Consider the following 21,262-nt stretch of genomic DNA (forward strand, 5'->3'; position numbering starts at 1 on the left):
TAGGGATGACCGGTATGCTCACAGCGCTCACTGGCTGAGCGCAGTGCGGCCAGTCTCAAAAAAGGACAAATAAATAAAAATAAAAAAATTAAAAAAAAAAAAGAAAAGGGACACTGAGGGCCGAGCCTGTGGCGCACTAGGGAGAGTGCGGCGCTGGGAGCACAGCAGCGCTCCCGCCATGGGTTCGGATCCTATATAGGGATGACCGGTATGCTCACAGCGCTCACTGGCTGAGCGCAGTGCGGCCAGTCTCAAAAAAGGACAAATAAATAAAAATAAAAAAATTAAAAAAAAAAAAGAAAAGGGACACTGATGGGACCTGAGGTGCTGGAGAAGGCTTTCCTAAGAAGGCAAAACTGGAACTAGAGGAAAAGTAGATCCACCATTTGACACTTAGAATTATATCACATCTCCCCTTGCCCTCATATATTGGTTTAAAATTTTGGTAGCCTTTGACCAGCAGGTTAAATAATGGAATTGAATAGAAAATTTGAGAACATTACATATAGTAAGGTAAATCTGGTTTTAAGAAATTTTGTTTCATTTGGGAGGAGAGGGAAGGGGAGAGAGAGAAGGTGTAAAATATACTTTGTAATTTCTATTTCTCAGTGGTCAAAAAAGTCTGAAAAACATTCGTTGCTATATGTTTGTTTGTGTGTTTTGTCTACCAAACTAGGTACTATAATAGGTTACATAGGTTTTCTACCTCTCCATCCTCTCTCCACCAAAGCCAGAGTGTTAATACATCCAGCAAGTGGTAGGGCCACAGTATTGACAATGGGTACCTTGAGGCTTTCAGATCAAAGATATCTGATGAGGCATTAATAACACAATGTTATATTGCTGCTAAAAAGAAGTAAAAATAAATGATCTCACAGAATTACCTAAACATAATTTTATTCCAAATAAAGCTCTTTTTTTCTTTAAAAAACTTTAGAAGAAAAAAATCATAAAAGGCACTCTAAAGATGAAATGTCTATTTTCTACCAAGAAATAAATAGAATTAGTTAAAATCCAAATAAAATTTCTAAATTATATAAAAGAAAGTATGAAAGAAAGAGGCTCACTTTAGAATTAAGGAAGGGGTGTGTGTGGTAGGGGGTAAAATCAACCAAGAATTTGGTTGACTACATCCTGAATATTTAAAAATAAAAATTCAGATTCCCTAATGACCACAATAATGCTTTTCAACTAAAGCAAAATGAAGTTAGCTAGGGAAGGGAAATAGGCAGGAAATGAAGATAAACAATTAAAGCAGAGTCAGAAGATGGAAGTGATCTTAAGAGGTTTTCTTGTTAATCACCTCCTGTTACCCAGAGCTATATATTAAACCAATGTTTCTCTGAGGACTATTCTAACAATGCAAGGGGACTTAACTAGGAGGACTAGAGCTGAAAGGAGAGGTGTTTCATATAGTAACGTGCCCAGCAGCTCCTTGCATTTAATCCCTCTTCATTGCACTACATCTTTTCTTCTAATAGACACAGGGAAAGTGCAATGACATTACATTTTTTTTTTTAAGATGCATTTGATCACTTCATTTTGCCATGATATTTAAAATTTTTAGCATGTTTTATTTTTAAAGCACAGACAGGAATTCTCTACTTGGGTTGAAATAAAAGGCAAAGTCCTGATCCCATTAAAAAAAATATTTCATATTAAGCCTCTGAACAGCCCATTTTTTTTTTTAAGATGCATTTGATCACTTCATTTTGCCATGATATTTAAAATTTTTAGCATGTTTTTTTATTTTTAAAGCACAGACAGGAATTCTCTACTTGGGTTGGAATAAAAGGCAAAGTCCTGATCCCATTAAAAAAAATATTTCATATTAAGCCTCTGAACAGCCACTTTAAAACACCACTTACTGCACCCCTTGGGGCTCAGGCTGAGCTAACCTTAAGCTAAGGCCATTGCTTTAGATAACTCACTGTTACAACTTGAGTTCCTTTAGGATTTTTATGTGACTAGAAGAAAAACAAAAGGAGAAACATTTTTCTTGGCTCTAGGGAACATATATCCTGATTGATGTCTAACTCTTAGGTACTGCAAGCAAAAGCATTCAAATTCTCAAGCTCTGATTTGCTGCTATGGAAAACAGTTCAATTTATAAGTCGTACCGCTTAAAGTTTTAAGTAATGAAAAGGGGGATCTTTTCTTGTAAACAGCCAAGGTTCTAAAAGGAAAACTTTAATTTATCTAATAGTTCCTGAAAAGCAACATGAAGAAACCAAGTCCTTACCTTACAAAAGAACTGGACATGAGTCCAATGAATCCAACAGCAGCACCCATGACAGCTGTTTTCCGACAACCAAATATGTCTGTGAAGACACTGACTATTGGGCAGCAAAAAAAAATCATCCCCATGGAGAGAGAACTCACCCATGCTGTAAAACAGGGGGAAGAAAAGGAGGGGGGAACATTATGACATGATATTTGTACTTATTCCAATGAATATAATACACACTTAGAAAAATATTAATGCAGAAAAGCTATTACCCAGATTGGTAAGTAGTGGGGAACCTAGAATAAATTGGTGACAAATATGGATCACAGCTCAAAGCACTGGCTAATGCTAATTGTAAATAGCATAGCAATTGCATGCATTTAATCAAATTCTTTAAAAGTTTGTACTTTTAAGTAAATTAAACATTCCCCTATGACCCTAGCACTACCAATCTCTACTTTGATATCTGTCTATGATTTTAAACAACTTCTAATCTATGGAAAGAAATCCGTTTTTAAAAAATTAAAGAGATATGTTTAGGAATGTATACCTAGGTGGGCAAACTGCAAAGAAATGATGACCACTGAAATCAGGATAGCAGTTACCTCTCGGGGAGAGGAAGAAGATTATAACCATTTGAACCCAGTAATTAAGAAGTGATCACTTGCATAGGGACTGGGCTTACTTCTTTTGCTGAGGATATTGGTTCATATACTAGTAGACTATTTGTTGACCTGGATAATGGTTACTAGGTATTCACTTTATAATTATGTATAAAACTATTGTAGGGGCCAAGGGTAAACTTATTCTTCACCCCTGAAGGTTCATGAATCAAAATCACTTAACAAATTGAGATTAATATGAAGAAAATGCATAACAAATTTTATTATTTTAACATGCTGGGAGGCAGCAATGCATGGGGGAATCACAGAGAATTATTTCCCCCAAATCTCAATAATCCGATTGGGGTACAAAGCTTATATACCAATTTACATGGAGAAAGGGGAGATGAGGGGTGTAGGCGTAAATGATTTTTAGGGGGACTTCATGGGCCTGGAGAACATTCAATGGCCTGGGACAAAGTCTGTTTGGCCCACAGAGCAATGACTGGTAAATGATTCTCTTCAAAATACTGAATGGGACCAAAATAGAAGACAATGGTCAATGACAAAAGTCTGTCCAGGAATGCTGACAGACTCCAGTCTTTCTTCCTGTGATATGAGTTAAGTTAATGAAAACTCAGGGAAAGGACCAGAGGTAATTGTCTTCTTCTTTGGTGGGTCTGGACTTTAGGCAGATAAGGAAACAACTTCATCCTGTGCTTTGGAGAGAGACAGAGGATTGAGAGACAGAAGGGGGTAGGGGTGGAGTCCTTAAGTATGTTACCTTTCACAATTAAAAAAAAAAAATTAAGAATCAGAAGTTATAACTTCCCGTTCTGATTCTATAAAAACCCAAACAACAGAAAACCAAAGACAGAGCAATAAATAGTGAGTATAAATAACTATATTTTGTGCCAAAGAAATGAATGATCTCATAGAATATCAAGTCTTCTTCTAAAAAAGTATAATAAACCAATGGGGCCTAAGTGAACATCGGCTGTAGAACAAACAGACCTGAGTCAAATGCCCAGCTCTAAAACTACAATATGTCCTTGAGCAAGTCACTTCCCCTCTGAATCTGATTTTTTATCTTGAAAATAGATCAAATATATACCTTTCAAGAATTATTAAGGATTAGAGAAAGTATATCTAAATCCCAGTATCTGACATATAAGCACTTAATAATTTAGAGTTTTAACAACAATAACAAATTGTCTGCATTATAAAATGAAGTAGGTGATCTCTAGAGCTCCATCCAGCTCTGAAAGTCTCCTAGTATACTACTCTATTTTCTTAGCAAAGGAAGTAAGCCGAACCCATATACAAATGATCATTTCTTAATAATTGGGTACAAATGAAGCTTTACCATACTAATAATTTCAGTTAATTCTTTGCCTTCTTATATTTTAAATTATTTTTTAATTTATGTGTATTTTAGTTAACTATATTTCTATTTCTATATTTCTATTTATTCCCTTACCAGAAAAAAAGACTGCGATCTTAAAATAAAACATAACGAAGAGACTGTACACAGTGCCATCTTGACTTAGATATTGGTGACAGGATTCAGAAGTGGACAGTAAAGAGAAGCTGATTGGCCAGATAAGTTAGAACAACCCAACCCCAGACATGCACAGCCAACCAGTATAGGTGTGCCTGAGGAGAGCTATGAATTTTTTAGTCTACTCTCTTATATTAAAATTTCTCTAATCTCACTGGAAGAGAAGACATTTAAAAATTTTTTTTACTAATTTGTAATAATTTAATTCCATTTGAATAAGTTTAGTCATCTATCATGTTTAAGAAACAATCTAATATTATAACTAGGCAGACAAAATGAAAAGCTTCCTAACATCTATTTTTAGATAAAGACACTGTTACAGTTAAGTAAGGTGTCAACACTAAATAGTAGACCATATCAAGAAATCTAAGAACATGTACTTATATAGCATTTAATGCTCATATGAATCAAGGTACTCTCAAGGAAAAAAAAAATCCTTACACAAGTCTTTGTGCATTACTGTGAATTTTGATCTGCTACACTAAATATGAAAACTTACATATTTTTATGTCTACTGAACAAGCACTAACAGTGGGATATAATCAAATACAACTTCTTGTCTTCACTAACCTCTTAAAATATATTCAGTGGGGAAAAGTTTTTCCCTGCCACTACATGACTTCAGCAGGCCCACATGATTCTTTTGGTCAATGTCAAACAACAGAAAGCCCTATCATCACTTTAGGTAACAAGCCTATATCCACTTGGCCATCAAATCTTTTCCCCAGCCCCAGGGAAGCTGGGAAGGGATTGAGATCAGCTGTTTCTCTTCTCTTCTCTTCCATGACCTCCTCTCCCCTACCCTAGCTGTCTGTTGTTTCCAAGGTGAGCATGGAAGAGGGAGAGGCTGTAGGAAGGAAGGCAAGGGGATTCCAGCTTGTGTGGTCCTGCCAAAAGACCTGTCTGATGATGCTGGAAGCTGACTCTTTTATCTCAGATGTACTTTTGTGGGTTCCTCAGAGCCTCATCTGAGTTCCTTCTGGGATATATCTCCACTGACTTAGATAATTCATTCTTCTCCTGGCTTTTTGGCTGTCACTCAAAAGACCCACTGTCCGAGACACATTGCTCTTCTAGGCAGTCTACTTGAGCAGGAGTCAAAACAGCTCCATACCACCCCTTCTCCTCCATTAGGCCTGCCTCTGATCTGCAGGAGACACATTTACTTTGCACAGACAAATACCGAGTGCAAGTAAATTCCACCACAACCACCTCTTGTATAGCTCTTGCTGTGGAAGCAGTTAGCCAGCCACACATCTCTCCATGTTGGATTTCTCAGGGAGTCAGACCCCAGTTCCTCTGTGTACCCCCCAACTGGGGGGAGCTCTTTAAATTTATAAGTGGTCTCTCGAAAGACCCTTTCAGTAGATACCATGTGAGAGAGAAAGTACCTCCATTTAATGGGTAGGGGAAAGCCCCATAAGAATTTTCTCAAGAATCCTCACAAAATTCTGTTTCTTGACTCATAAGTATCCTTCTTATGGGCTTAGAGCCTCTAACTGGTTCTTGAACACCTACTTTGAAAAGCCACATGAAATATCTCACTTTCGAAATTCACACTATTGTACCTTAGTGCCTCAGCTAAAATTCTAAAAGAATATTCTGTTACAATAATAATTAGTAATAGATAAAGTTAGGTCTGTCTTCTGATCAAATTCAAGGAGAAATTAATTCTTAAATGAATAATTACTTGCCACTGCAAACTCATAAAATTTCTAGTTTTTGAAAGTTTTAACATGGCACCCAAAGAATCCATGGTCTTATGGGTTATATACACTATAAAAATAAAATGGACAATTGTTCTCTTTTACCCCTTCCAAGTCTGACTATGATTATTAATAAGAAGGATTCAGTAGAGCTAGCTATTATGCTGATAATATATTTGTTGTGCTCAGAAGATTATTTCATTTAATCCTCAAAACTCTATAAAGTAGTACTTTTATTAAATTCATTTAACAATTGGGAAACTGAAATACATAGTCACTATATCCAACATGAAAAAATTTTTATTTAAAAAATGCAAACTAGGCCTAGTGCCTCTATGTCATTTTACCAAACACCCACATACAGTTTTCTAATGTTGATGAAATAAATCTTTTTCAATGGAAAAGGTGCTATTTAAATTAGTTGTATACTGTGATATGAAAACACAACATTCTCTTTCTTTCTATTAAAAGTGCCTATTTTATTCTAGGCACTATCCTAGGCTGTTGAAAATAAAAAAACAACTAAGAGATTTCTCTACCTTCCAACAATGTTCAGTCTAATAACATATATGCAAATAGAGGCCCAATCAGAACACCAGATAGAATATTCTAAATATCTTAAGAGATATAGATGCCAAAAAATGTGTAAGAAAGGCTTTAGAATGTGCTTTTGAATACTCTTATTTGAATATGTGTGTACGTTTGATGTTGTAGAGGCACATCCAAGAAGCAATGCAGAAAAATCTTTCTCAGAAGAATATCAGGAAGCTTTCCAATTTCCTCAGGCAGACCCTTTTTGTTTCCTACTCCACTCTCAGAACAAATCCCTAGCTCTCAGTGTACAGAGGATGCAAATCACTCAAGGAAGTGGTTAGGTTAGGTTTAATATTTAAGAAGATTTTCCTGATACTAAGTAAAACAAGGTGTTGTAATTATGCAGATGTAAATGATTGCAAGAGCAAGGTATTTACAATTGAAAACACCCAAAGGGAAAATTTATTGTAGCTAAAGGTTGATTAATATTCTTTTGCCCTTTTTGGTAGCTCCAACATGTATTTCCACTTAATATTGGCCTCTTTCAAGATATCTTTAGTCTGTAATAACTCAACATTGGTCTAATAGCCTTAAGTTAAATGAAATAATAGTATGCAAGACTGAGATTAAAATGCAAAATAGTATTTAACAAAATCTCAATGATTCCTGGAACATGGAGCTGTCTGGCAACTTCACAAAAATTAAGGAATGGGTAGATTGTACTTTCCATGGCCATTTTATCACCACCCTAAAAGATTATTTAGTAGTTATATTTCACTTATATGTGGTTATATTTCACTTATATTTAAAAATATTTAAATATAGTTATATTTCAGTAGTTATATTTCACTTATATTTAAAAATATTTGCTAAACAACTTCTGTTCTTGGCACTGGAGTGAAATGGTCATGCAATCCTTCAGATAATTGCAAATCTGTGGGCTTTGTTAAAGACCAAAAAACTATGCAAGTTCTGTGTAGTCTGAGAAGGGGCCAGACTAAAGAACAGCAGCATCTGGAAATTATAAGAACTGAACAGAGTTATCAGCTACTGCACACCACAGAGAAATGAAGTGTGCAGTTTGAGCCCAAGAAAGCTATTTGCTAGAAATAAAACTCAATAATCCTTGGAAGACCACAATAGAATCAGAGTTATTTAAAAATATTATCTACAATGTCCAAGTTTCAACCAAAAACTACAAGACATGCAAAGAAACAGGCAATCAATATAAATTGACTCTGAATGGGCTCAGTTGTTAGTTTAGCAGACAAAGATTTCAAAATTTCTATTATAAGTTTGTTTTAAGAATTAAATGATAACACTTTTCAAAGAATTTATGGTAAAAAATGATGTTATTGAATGAACAGATAAGGAATCTCCAGAGTGAAACAGAAACAACAATAACAACAACAGAATGGAAATTCAAACCATAAAAAGTATAACAACTGAAAAATGCAGTCAATAAACTTAGCAGATTGGAGATAAAAGATAAGAAATATAAATTAAGAGATATAAATTATAGAATATAAATTAAGAAATATAAATTAAGAGATAAGAGATATAAATTATAGAATATAAATTAAGAAATATAAATTAAGAGATAAGAGATATAAATTATCCAATCCAAATATCAGAGAGAATAATATTAAACAAAATGAACAAAGTGTTAGAGACCTGTGGAACAAAATCAAGAGTCCCAACCTAAGTGTAACTGATGTTTTAAAAGAGATGAAAAAGAGAAAGGAGCAAAAGAAGTAAAGAATAATGGCTAAAAAAAAATTATAAATTTTGTGAAAAACTAACTTACAGATCCAAGAAGTTCAAAGAACCCCACTCAGGTAAACACTAGGAAAACCATTTCTAAGTACATCATAATCAAACTGCTGAGTGCCAAAGAGAAAACTCTGAAAGCAGACAGAGAAAAATAACATATTACATCCAGAGAGAACAATGATACCATTAACAGTTGGCCACTTGTTAAGAATAATAATAACAACAATGGCAGACAGAAGACACTGGAATTGTCACATTCATAGTGCTGAAAGAGGAAAAAAAACTTTCAACCAAGAATTCTATATCCAGCCAAACTAGCCTTTAAAAATGAAGGCAAAATAAAGATACTTTCAGATAATAAAAACTGAGAGAATTCGTCACTAGGAGATCTACACTACAAGAAATTATTAAAGAAAGTTCTTCAGGCTGAAGAGAAATGACACTCACTGGCAATTTGGGTTCAAAGGAAAGATCAAAATACATACACACACACTTCCTTTACAAGAATTATTTTATATTATTGTTTAAAGAAAAATTATAACACTGTATATAGATGTTTTGTGTGTGTATGTGTATGACAACAGCACTAAAGATGGAAGTAAATGGAAATATACCATTGCAAGGTTCCTATATCTTACGTAAAGCAATTCTGTGTTAACTTAAAATATATTGGAATTGCTCAAAGATGCATATTATAATCCCTAGAGAAAGCACTAAAAAATAATGCAAAGAGATATAGCTAGAAAGCCAATAGAGGAATTTAAATTGATTACTAAACATTATTTGATTGATGCAAAGGCAGGCAGAAGACAAGAAACAAAAGAATAAAAAACAGATAAGACAAATAGAAAACAAATAGCAAAATGTCAGACCTAAATAGACCATATCAATTATTATATTAAATAAAAATAGGCTAAAGACTGTATATAGGTTATATATATATATATGGCAAATCAAATGGCAAAGATCGTTTGACTGGATAAAAAAGCAAGAACCAATTATATCCTATTTAAAGAAATGTACTGTCTTAGTCCATTTTGCATTTTGTGCTACTGTAACAGAACACCTGAGACTGGGTAATTCATAAATAACAGAGGTTTTTTCTTATAGTTCTGGAGACTGGGAAGTCCAAGATTGAGGGGCCCACATGTGGCAAGGGCCTTTGTGCTGTGTCATCCCATGGTGGAAGGCAGAGGGGCAAGAGAGCATGAAAGAGCAAGAGTAGGCCAAACTCACTTTTACAGTAAACCCACTCTCACAATAATAAATTCACTCCCATGATTATGATATTAATCTATTCATAAGGGCCCTTATGATCTAATGATCTTTTTAAAGGTCCCATCTCTTAACACTGTTGCATTGAGGACTAAATTTCCAACACAAGAACTTTGGGGAACACATTCAAACCATACCATGCACTTTAAATACAAAGACACAAATAAATTGAAAATAAAAAGATGGAAAGATATACCATGTAAACAGTAGTCCTAAAAAGGCTCGAGTTGCTATACTCATATTAAACAACACAGACTTAAAGACAAGAAGTATTAATCAAAACAAAGGATACCTCATAATGATAAAAGTGTCAAGGCATCAGGAAGCTTTAACAATTATAAATGTATGTATACTTAGTAAATCAGAGCTTCAAAAATATAGGAAGCAATAAAATTTGGTCCCTACCTTACACCATATTAAAAAATTACCTCAAAATGGATCATAGAACTTAAATGTGAAACTAAAAACTATAAAATTTCTAGAAGAAAATATTGGGGGGAAAAAAAAAGAAAAAAATGTTTTGAAAGGCTGGCCAGTTAGCTCAGCTGGTTAGAGTGCTGCCTTATGACAACAAAGTCACAGGTTTAGATCCCCTCACCGGCCAACTGCCAAAAAATTTTTTTTGGAGAAAATGTTTATGACGCTGGTTTGGGCAAAGATTTGTTTCTTTTTTTTCCTTTTGGTGGCTGGCCAGTATGGGGATCTGAATCTTTGACCCTGGTCTTATCAGCACTATGCTCTATCTAGTAAGCTAACTGACCAACCTAGGCAAATATTTCTTAGATACAACATCAAAAACACAATCCATACAAGAAAAAACTGATAAACCAAACTTCCTCAAAACTAAGAACTTCTCTTTGAAAGACACTTAAGAGAATAAAAAGACAAGCTGCAAACTAGGAGAAAAGACTTACAAATGACATATCTCATAAAGAACTTGTATCCAGATTTTATGCAGAATTCTCAAAACTCAGTAAAAAAAAAAGCAATGCAACTTTCCATTATGAAATAGGCAAAAGATCTGAAGAGTTACTTCACAAAAAAAAGATAGATGAATGGAAAATATGCATATGAAAAGGCAGTCGGTATCACAAGTCACCAGAAAAATGTAAATTAAAAGAATGAAAAACCACACACACACCTATTAGAATGTCTGAAATTAAAAGGACTTATCATACCAAGTGTTGGTGAGAATGAAGAGCAACTGGAACTCTCATATACAAGGGTACTTCAAAAAATTCATGGAAAGATAGAATTAAAAGGTAAGATGAATCTTTCCATGAACTTTTTGAAGACCCCTCATACTGCTGCTGGGAATATAAAATAGTACAGTCACTTTGGAAAGCAGTTTAGGAATTTTTTTTAAAGTTAAAAATACACCTACCATATAACCCAGCCATTCGACTTCTGGGTATTTACCTAAGAGAAACAAAAGCATATGCCTGGACAAAAACTTGTGTACGAAGGTTTAGAGTTCTTTACTTCTAATAGTCAAAAAACTATAAAAACCCAAAGGTCCAGAAGAAGTAACTGGATAAACAAATTATGTTATATCCATGTAATGGAATACTATCCAGCAATAAGGAGTGAAATGATAAACAGAACAACATGAATGAATGTCAAAACAATTATACTCAGGTTAAGATGACAGATCAAAAAAGAGTACACACAGTATGATTCCATATATACAAAATTCTAAAAAATACAAATTAATCTATAGAGACCAGAAGTATCTCAGTAGTTACCTGGCAGGGAAGAAGGAGGGATTATGAAGGGGCACAAGGAAACTTTTGTGGGTGATGAATAAGTTCATTACCTTGACTGTGGTAATGGTTTCCTTAGTGTATACATATGTCAAAACTCATCAAATTGTATACTATAAACATGAAGTTTTATTATATGTGCCAATTATACCTTGATAATGCTGATTTTTTTTAAATGACCCTAGATGAAATATTAACAAAAAATAAATTTAAAAAAACAAATGCATGAAACAAAAACTGACCAAACTAAAAGGAGAAGGGCCGGCCCGGTGGCGCACTGCTACAGTGCGCCGCTTGGGAAGCGTGGCGGCGCTCCCGCCGAGGGTTCGGATCCCACATACAGACCGGCCGCTCAGCGGGGGCAGCACCAAGGGTTGCGATCCCGTTGCCGGTCCTGGTCCGGTACGGGCGCGACACTGAGGGTTGCGATCCGTTGCCGGTCACCAAAAAAAAAAAAAAAAAACTAAAAGGAGAAATAGGAAACTCCACAATCATAGTTGTATATTTTAGTACACTTCTCTCAGTACTTAACAAAATAGGCAGATCAAAAAAAAAACAATAATAAGTAAGAATATAAAAGTTAGAATGACACTATCAACAATCTTAACCTAATTAACATTTTATAGAACACTATACCAACAACCATCTCAGAAAATAATTTGCTCTGACAGGGAAATAACTAATTACTGATTAGGGTGGGGCAGGGGCAGATATAGGAGAGAACATTTCTGGAGTACCTCATAACCCATGGAAAGGACCTGGCACAAAATTGTCATTAGATCCTCAGGCAATCCTATGAGATATTATCTTCATTTTAAAGATGGGAAAAAGAGATTAAGGTGTTAAGCAATTTGTCAAGGTTATGCAACTTTGGTGGGATTCAAACATTTCAGCTGTCACCAGGAATAAGAAGACATGCACAAGAGTCCCTCATTCAAAAGACATCCACCAGGTACTCCAGTGAAGCACCATGCCTGATGCAATTGATAAAGCTCCCTAGAGAAGTTTACAATCTAGCTGAAATTAGACAAATCTAGAACTTAATCAAGATGACACAGTGAATTCATACTTCCATGCATCATCCCCTATTCCAAATACAAAGTAACAATACAGTTAGAATAGCAAAAAAGAAAATAGGAAAAATACCTGTCCATGGCTGAACTGCAAAAAAGGATGAGCAGGGTTGGGCCTGCCTTCTGGGGCCCAGGTCTAGAAGCAGGCACTGGCAATTGTAAAGAGGACTAGGAGAGCTACCTCAGAGACAGAAAAAGAGAGCCAAGCTGAGGCCAGAGCTCGAACTCCCCCACAACTTGTGAAAGGAGGCTGGAGCCGAGAGGGATCTGGATGGGAATGGTGATTTCTACATGGATTAAAGATTTAGAAATGTACAAGCCTCTAGGGGAAGGAGGAGAATACAGACTCAGCCTCATAACCAGGCCCTAAAAACAAGGACCCCACTGGCTCTCAGGCTACTGTGGAGCAAGAACGTTAAAAAGGCCTGGTTCTGAACTGGGAACTCAAGGAGCCAGGTGAAAGAAAGTACAAACCATTAGGTAGGGAGGGTGAGAATGGAGAGAATCAAACAAACAAAATATACATCCCACTCAGAATGATTTTCTAAACTCAAATTCCAAAAACCTGAAGCTAACAAAGCAGGCCAACAAAAATCACCGATTAGCAAGTACAGTCACTCCAGACGAAATTAATTCTATACACCACTCCGACTACCACTCCAAAATGGGTATGTTTACACCTTCAAAGAAATAATTTTCATTTTAAAAGAATAAGAAATTATGAAAAAAATGAGCAAAAATGAAACAAACGCAAGTGCATTAAAAAGAACATTAAGTAGAAATCCTGGACATGAAAAAATAGTCATTGAAATTAAAAAAAAAATACAGTAGATGGAGAAAACTTTTTATTCCAGGTTTAAAAAGCTAAATATGGTGGTGGGGGGGGCAAAAGGGAGGTGGGGAATTGAGGGCCTTAAATTAGAAGTATCTTGACCTTACAATAGAAACGTATTTTTTCAAGACATAAGCACAAACCATGAAGGAAAATATGAATAAAGTCTGACCTCATTAAAATCTACAACTTCTATATAACAAAATACTAGAACCAAAGTAAAAAGAATCAGCCACAAAATGAGAAGATCATTGCAGTGCATATAACAAATTATTATCATCTTGTATGTATAAGATAGCATATGAATCAGTAAGAAAAAGACAACCCCACAGAAAAATGGGCAAGAGCTGGGAGGAAATATACCGAAGAAAAAGTCCAGTGGCCAATTAAAATTTGCAAAGGTGCTCACTAGTAATCAGAAAAATGCAAATTAAAAGAATAATAAATCTTAATTTGGCAAAATTAAGAAGTTTATCCATACCAAGTTTTAGTGAGGCAATAGGGAAAGAGGAACTGTCTTGCATATACCAGTGTAAATTAGAATGACCTCTGTGAAGAGTGATTGGCAACACCTAGAAAAGCTGAAGATGTTCATACCCCACATTCTAGCAATTCCGCTATAGGGTATGTACTCTGGAGAAACTGTGCACATGTGAACAAGGAAACATGAATAAGAATGTTCACTGACCAGAAACTAAAATGTACCAACAGAATGTTCTCAAAGAGCTTTAAATATTTAAAAATTGCATAAAGACAAACTTAAATAAACATAACATAAAAGAAATTATTTATTTGTTTATTTATTTTTGGTGGTTGACCGGCGCAGGGAACTGAACCTTGACTTTGGTGTTGCAAGGCTGCACTCTAACCAGCTGAGCTAACCGGCCAGCCCCCAAAGAAAATTTTTTTAAAAAAAGAACATTCACTGAAACATTGTCTGTAATAGCAAAAAAATAATGGAAACGACCTAAATGCCCAAGAGCAGAATGAATTAAGAAATGTTGTATTAACATACAATGGAATATGGATCCACATATATGTAGTCATAGTATAAAACATGAAGGGAATAATAAAAGCAAGTTCAGGATAGTGATTACCTCTGGGAAGGCATGGATGAAGGGGATTAGGAATAGTGAAGGGTACACAGGGGACTACAGTTGAGTCTGTAATGTTTACATCTTTTAAAAAATGAGAAAATATGAGCTTGCTGGTTAGCTCAGTTGGTTGGAGTATGTGTTATAACACCAAGGTCAGGGGTTCGGATCCCCATATCAGCAAGCCTCCAAAAAAATAAGAAAATATTAGGATCTGGGTGATGGATATATAGAACATGTATTTGTTATGTTATTCCCTAGATTTTTCTGTTTGTTTGAAATATTGAATTATAAAAAAAAAAGATACTAAGGGTAGTATCCAGGTCCTCAAAAGATTATTCTAGAGGTAAAATAGCTTTACAAAAAAATGAGCTAAAAATAGGAAAAACAATTTCAAACACCTTTCATTATAAAGCTTGCTTTTATTATTTTATTTTATTTTATTTTATTTTTGAGACTGGCCACACCACGCTCAGCCAGTGAGCGCACTGGCCATCCCTATATAGGATCCAAACCCACGGCGAGAGCGTTCCCACGCTCCCAGCGCCACACTCTCCTGAGTGTGCCACGGGCTCGGCCCTAAAGCTTGCTTTTAAAATGAGAGAAACTACTTTGCAAAATTGAAATCTTAAAATCTCATAAATCCCACTGCTCTGGAATTAAAGTTTCTCTTCACATTATATTATTAATAGTTCTTTGAAAACATCAAATAAAAGTACAATAGAAGAGCTCTCTATTTCGCCCCTCTCCATCATTTCTGCATACTGATAACGTTTCATGATGCTTGCAGTTAAGAAAGTCTTTTTTTTTGGCTACATGTTCACAGATGCTGGCAGTGTGTACCACATTTCTGACACTTGGTGTGGCATAGATCTGCCTTAGAACTACAGGTATACTGTAGTGATATATACTGAGGTTATATTGTATGGCTTAGCTGAATACTGAATGCCTGGCTAAATTGCATCTACAATTCTCGGAAAACTCATTCTGAGATTAAAAAAACACCCAAGTTTTATCTCTACAGCATGATCAAAATTTGAGGCTTTTTTAAAAACAAACTTTCAATTTAGAATAGTTTCAGATTTACATAAAAATTGTGAAGAAAGTACAGAGAATGCCCATATATACCCCACATGCAGTTTCTCCTATTAATTATCATCTTACATTGGTATGGTACATTTGTCACAGTTAATGAACCAATACTGGTACTTTATTACTAACTAAAGTTCATACTTTATTCAGATCTCATTAGATTTTACCTAATGTCCTTTTTCTGTTCTGGTATCCCGTCCTGGATACCACATTATACTTAGTCATCATGTCTCCTTAGGCTCCTCTTGACTGTGACAGTTTGTTTTTGATGACCTTGATAGCACTGAGGAGTACTTATCAGATGATTTGTGGAATGTACCTCAGTTGGGATTTGTCTGATGTCCTTCTCATGATTAGTCTGGGACTATGAGTGGTTTAGAAGGAAGACCACAGAAGTAAAGTGCTATTTCATCCCATCATATCATGGGTAAATAGCATCCACGTGACTCATTGCTCTTGATGTAAACCTTGATCACCTGGCTGAGGTAATATCTGTCAACTGTGAAGTGACCTTCTTTTCTCCTTTTCATACTGCACTCTTAGAAGGACGTCACACTTAAAAGTAGGGAATTATGTTCTACCTCCTTGAGGATGAAGTATCTACCTACATAAATTATTTGTAATTCTTCTGCATGGGAAATTTGCCTTTTCTCCCATACTTATTTATTCAACCATTTATTTATATCAGTGTGGACTCACAGATATCTTTTATATTTTGTGTTATAGTCACATACTTTATTTTATTGGCCATTGGGAGCTCTTTCACTTGGCTTCTGTGACCCTTTAACACACCACCATTATTATGGAGGATTTTTTTGTGTTTTTTGTTTGTTTGGGTTTTGTTTTTGTTTTTGTTTGAGCACTTCCTTGCTTTCTGATATATAAGATGCTCTAGGCTCATCTTGTATATTTTCTGCCCCAGTCTTACAATCAGCCCTTTCTTTGAGGAGCCCTGGTTACATTTAGTGGAGAATGCTATTAGAAACCAAGATCTGGGCTGGCCCGGTGGCGCACTGGAAAGTGCGCCGCTTGGGAGTGCGGCGGCGCTCCCGCCGAGGGTTCGGATCCCATGTGGAGACCGGTTCCCGCTCACTGGCTGAGCGCGGTGCGGGCGCGACACCGAGGGTTGCGATCCCATGTGGAGACCGGTTCCCACTCACTGGCTGAGCGTAGTGTGAGCGCGACACTGAGGGTTGCGATCCCGTTACCAGTCAGTAAAAAAGACAAAAAGGAAAAAAAAAGAAAAGAAACCAAGATCTGGGTAGCTAGATGTGCTTGTTACTATAGGGTATTGATGCTTCTGAGCCCACTCAGTTTGATAAAGCTATGGAATGCATTTGTATATATCAACCTATGTATATACACATATCTATAAATATTTTCTATATGTAAGCATCTATATTAAGCTAAATATGAATTTGTTCTATCTCTGACTCTAATCCATTATTACATGGGTCATTCTAGCCTTCTCCCTTACTGTCTGTAACCATCCATTCCAAGAGTAAAAACAAAAGCTGAAATTCTAGTTTTCACCTCAGAAAAATTACAAAAGTAAAAGGAGAAGTGAATTTATGTTTTGAGAGGAAATCACTTCTTCAAATAACCATATTATTCTTTTAACAATATCAAGACTATAAATAAAGATCTTTAAAGTGATATTAAATTTACACAGATCTAAAGTGAACTAAAGCATTGCTTTGCATATTTTTCAGATCATGGCATATATAGAAAATAATAATACTTGCACTGCCCACTGAAGTAAAAAGAAAAGGTTGTTCACAGCTCAAGGCAATGGCTCAGGGACTTGGGACTCAGGAGTGCTGAGGACGAGTTGAGGGACCAACATCTCCACTAACCTATAACCATTCACATCACCTGGAAATCACTGGACTAAACATGGCTGTAGCAACAACAGAGATTTCTGGAATTGCATATCATATACGACTCCTAAAATACGAAAAGTAACGTAAATTCTGAGTTTGAAAAATAAAAATCATGATACATCAAACTCATATCAACTGCTGAGGGTTCACCTTCACATCTCAGAAATTCACAGTGGTGCACATACAATGTTGAGTTTAGGAGATTTTTTTTTTCACTCCTAACCTAGATTCACAGTTCAGGCTTCTAATGCAAAGCTTCTTGCCCCTAATTTATTAAAACTCACACTAACAGTAATGAACATTTTCTAACCTGATAAAATCCCTAGCCCACTTCCATAAGGCAGTGTGCTAGTCATACAGCCAAATGTGGGTGCTGATTAGGCTTTTCAGTTCCCATAAGAGGATGCCAACCTTACTATCTGCTAGTTTGATTTCTGAAGGAAATGAACCCAGTGTTATTCAACAATAAAATATCTACAATTCAGGTCCTAAAATTCCTGGACAGTTCTTTTCCAAAGCCCTGTTGCACGCAATCATATTTAAAGAAGACGGGAAAATTGTGCAGTGCACTCTCCATATGTTACACTTAGATTAGGCCAGACCTAAAATCTGTAAACACAGATCAGATCATCCTGACCCCTGATAGACTTGCTTTCAGAGTTGTCTCGAAGTCATAGCCTCAGCTTTCCTCAAGAGACATTTAGACAAACTGCCTGATGAAATCCATCATTAAATCTACCGTAAGGGAAATGCTAACATTCATTCGCTACTCAGTGCTTCCTATAAGAAGCTAAGGGACAGAAAACACTTTGCTTCTTTGATTAATCAATCAATTTTGTTCTCTTTACCCACATCCACCATGCTTCCCTTTTCATGATGGTTATCAGAAAGCTTAGGGTCAAATTTGCTATTTCATTATAACAACAATATAGGCCCTGATGTATTAGTTATTTTCCCCCTGGTCTTAACAACATATACCAGGTCTTTTCAATTGTTGCTGATTTCTTATTTTCTACTCCTAACTTTACCATTTAATTTGTGTAGTGTTTTATGCTTCTGAAACCCACCTCAAATCCTTTGAAGAATGAAGTAGTATAAATTAATACACATACAATCCTATTATTTCTATAGTTGTTTAATCTTTGAAGTAATAACGGGATTAATGGCCTATAGTGGGAAACTAGTTCATAGAAAAATTTTTTTCTAAGTTCTTATATAAGATGCTGAAAAATATTCTCCAAAATAGAGAGGAAATAATCAACTGTTCTTTGCCTGAATATCACCATCTTCTCATAAGACTCTATAATTTTAAATTCTGGACCATCAAGAAAAATACTTTCCTAATTAGATCCCCTTCAAACATCCATTTTCTCTACACCCATTTCTATGCACCTCCTCTCCCCAATGGTAAACCTTTTCCTCTTAATGGCAGGAACCATGTGGTTGCTGGCTAGATCAAGAATTAAAAACATAACCAATAATAATCAGAAACATTAAGAACATACTCAGATCAAGCATCTTGTCTTTGTAAGGAGAAACGAAAACTAACATTTATTGAGCACCTGCCACAAGGCAGATGATGTGTGGGGCACTTTATATATACCACTTTAATCTTTGAAGCAACCTCAGGTAAAATAGCCAAAATTCAGAGATTAAGGGAGTTGCCAAAGAATGCCCAGCTATTTAAGGAGAAGCCTCTAGATTTACACCCCAGATTGTCTGGCCCAAAGCCCTACTCTGTCCATTCTATCACTCCTTATAAACAACCATGCTGCTTTTAACTACTTCTTGACAGTGTACCTAAGCTGGGTGCAACTTTTAAAGATGGGAGAACAAGTAATTAACTAGAGGGGGCTGGCTGGTATAGGGATCCGAACCCTTGACCTTGGTATTATAACACCATGCTTTAACCAATTGAGTTAACCAGCTGGCCTCTAAAGATGGAAGAACAATTTAGTAATCCTTTCATCAAGATGATAAAGACCCAACAAAGCTGCTTGAAATGGCTTTCTATGGCCAGCTGCCAAAAAAATAAAAATAAAATAAAAGCAGTTCTTCCCATAGTCTGCAGCCAGGGTAAGATGACAGCACTGAGAGCTCTGTGCAGCCTCCAGGGCAATGTGGCACGGGGCTGGGGTCCAACTGCCAATTCAGCCCAGCAGAGTTGCTCAGCAATGGTGGCCAGATGTGGAATAGGCAAAGCAATTTGGGGGAGCTGCCTACCAAGGAAGCAGCCCACTGGAAGCCTCCACCTTGGAGAGCTACCAAGTTCCTCCAGGAGCCACATATACTGCCATTGAGGCTCCTAAGGGAAAGTTTGGGGTGTACCTGGTATCTGATGGCAACAGCCGCCCTTATCAATGCAAGATCAAGGCTCCTGGTTTTGCACACCTGGCTGGTTTGGACAAAATGTCTAAGGGACACATGTTGATAGATGTCGTTGCCATCATAGATACCCAAGATATTGTGTTTGGAGAAGTAGATCAGTGAGCAGGGGAACAGCATTTGATCTCCCCTATCAGCTTCTTCTTTGGAGCCTGTCCCTTATTGGAAATGGGGCTGTGTGTGTATGTGTGTGTACACATAAGTGTACACTTAGCTGTCAGGCTTTCTGTGCATGTACTAGAAAAGGAGAAATTATAATAAATTAGCTGCCTTGCAGCCCCTATGTGCCCTCCCACCCCCAAAAAATAATAATAAAATGCCTTTCTATGGAGGAATACATAAGAACCCAGCTCTTCCAAAAACGTTCCACCATATTGGCCCTCAGTGCTCTCTCCTTCCTCTGAGCTTTTTACCATCATTGCCACTCACTGTTACTGACCCCAGGTTCTTTACCCTTTGCATTGTCTTTACATGCACACATACACATATATCTTGTCTCTCCAAATCTAACTTTCTTTTGGGGGAGGGGCAGCTAACCAGTGCTGGGTCCAAACCCTTGAACTTGATCTTACAAGGCTGCTCTCTAACCAACTCAGCTAACTGGCCAGCCCAAATCTAAGTTTCTTAAAAGCCACCACCATATCTTACACATGTGTTTCTCCCTCCTAATCTTCACATCATAGTAGATACAAAAAACAAATGGATGAAAAATAAATGAATGAATAAGAACATTAAATCTTTAAAAGGGAAGTTGCTGCTAGATATGTAATATCCAACCTCTCTACTTTTCTCAAAGAGGGCTAGATCCAAATCTGTCTCCTTTGTCCACAACAAGATATGCCTCCCTCCCTCACTTCAGCAGCATGCTCTCTGAGAAGCCAGGAAAGAGTTTACACATGAAACTAAAACTACTACACAATGTATACATGTATTGAAACATCACATTATACCCCATAAATATGTACAATTCTTAAGTGTCAATTAAAAACAAAAACAAAAAAAAAAAGTAAGGAAACAAAAAAGAAAAACTACTTACAGTATGGTATGGACCATTTCTACACTCTCCCACAATGAAATAGCCCTGGTTCATTAAGGTTTTCCTTAAATTTCTCATTATAGGTTTTTTGGCTGTAAGATTAACAGAACTAGGTCCTATGTGACAACAATTTTTTGGAAGTTATCTCTAATAAAAATGTTGAACAGAATGGAGCTAAGGACCAAAACTTGAAAGAAAACCTAAGTTCCATTCATCAGATTTGTACACAACACATTCATTCATTCAAATATTTGAGTGCCTATAATGTACGTGCCAGCACGATTTTAGGTGTCAAGGAATAAAACATTATTTTATTTTAGGTGCAGTGAATAAGTGTTTTACATGCAGTGAATAAAACCCACTAACCCCTGCCCTCATAGAACTGTCATTTTAACTGCGGGGGGGGGGGGGGGGGGGCGGGGAAGC

General features: G+C 36.2%; 1 protein-coding gene across 1 annotated transcript in view; it reads right to left on the bottom strand.

Annotated features, from left to right (window-relative positions):
- The window catches only part of SLC16A10 (solute carrier family 16 (aromatic amino acid transporter), member 10), a 118,023-nt gene that overhangs the window by 36,042 nt on the left and 60,719 nt on the right, over positions 1-21,262 (bottom strand). The window contains exon 2 of the mRNA XM_008586917.1: positions 2,243-2,387. Coding sequence (XP_008585139.1) covers positions 2,243-2,387 — 145 coding nt within the window. The remainder of the gene's footprint in view (positions 1-2,242; positions 2,388-21,262) is intronic.

Source organism: Galeopterus variegatus, unplaced genomic scaffold (assembly GCF_000696425.1).
Source record: "Galeopterus variegatus unplaced genomic scaffold, G_variegatus-3.0.2 Scaffold4178, whole genome shotgun sequence".
Lineage (NCBI taxonomy): Eukaryota > Metazoa > Chordata > Mammalia > Dermoptera > Cynocephalidae > Galeopterus > Galeopterus variegatus.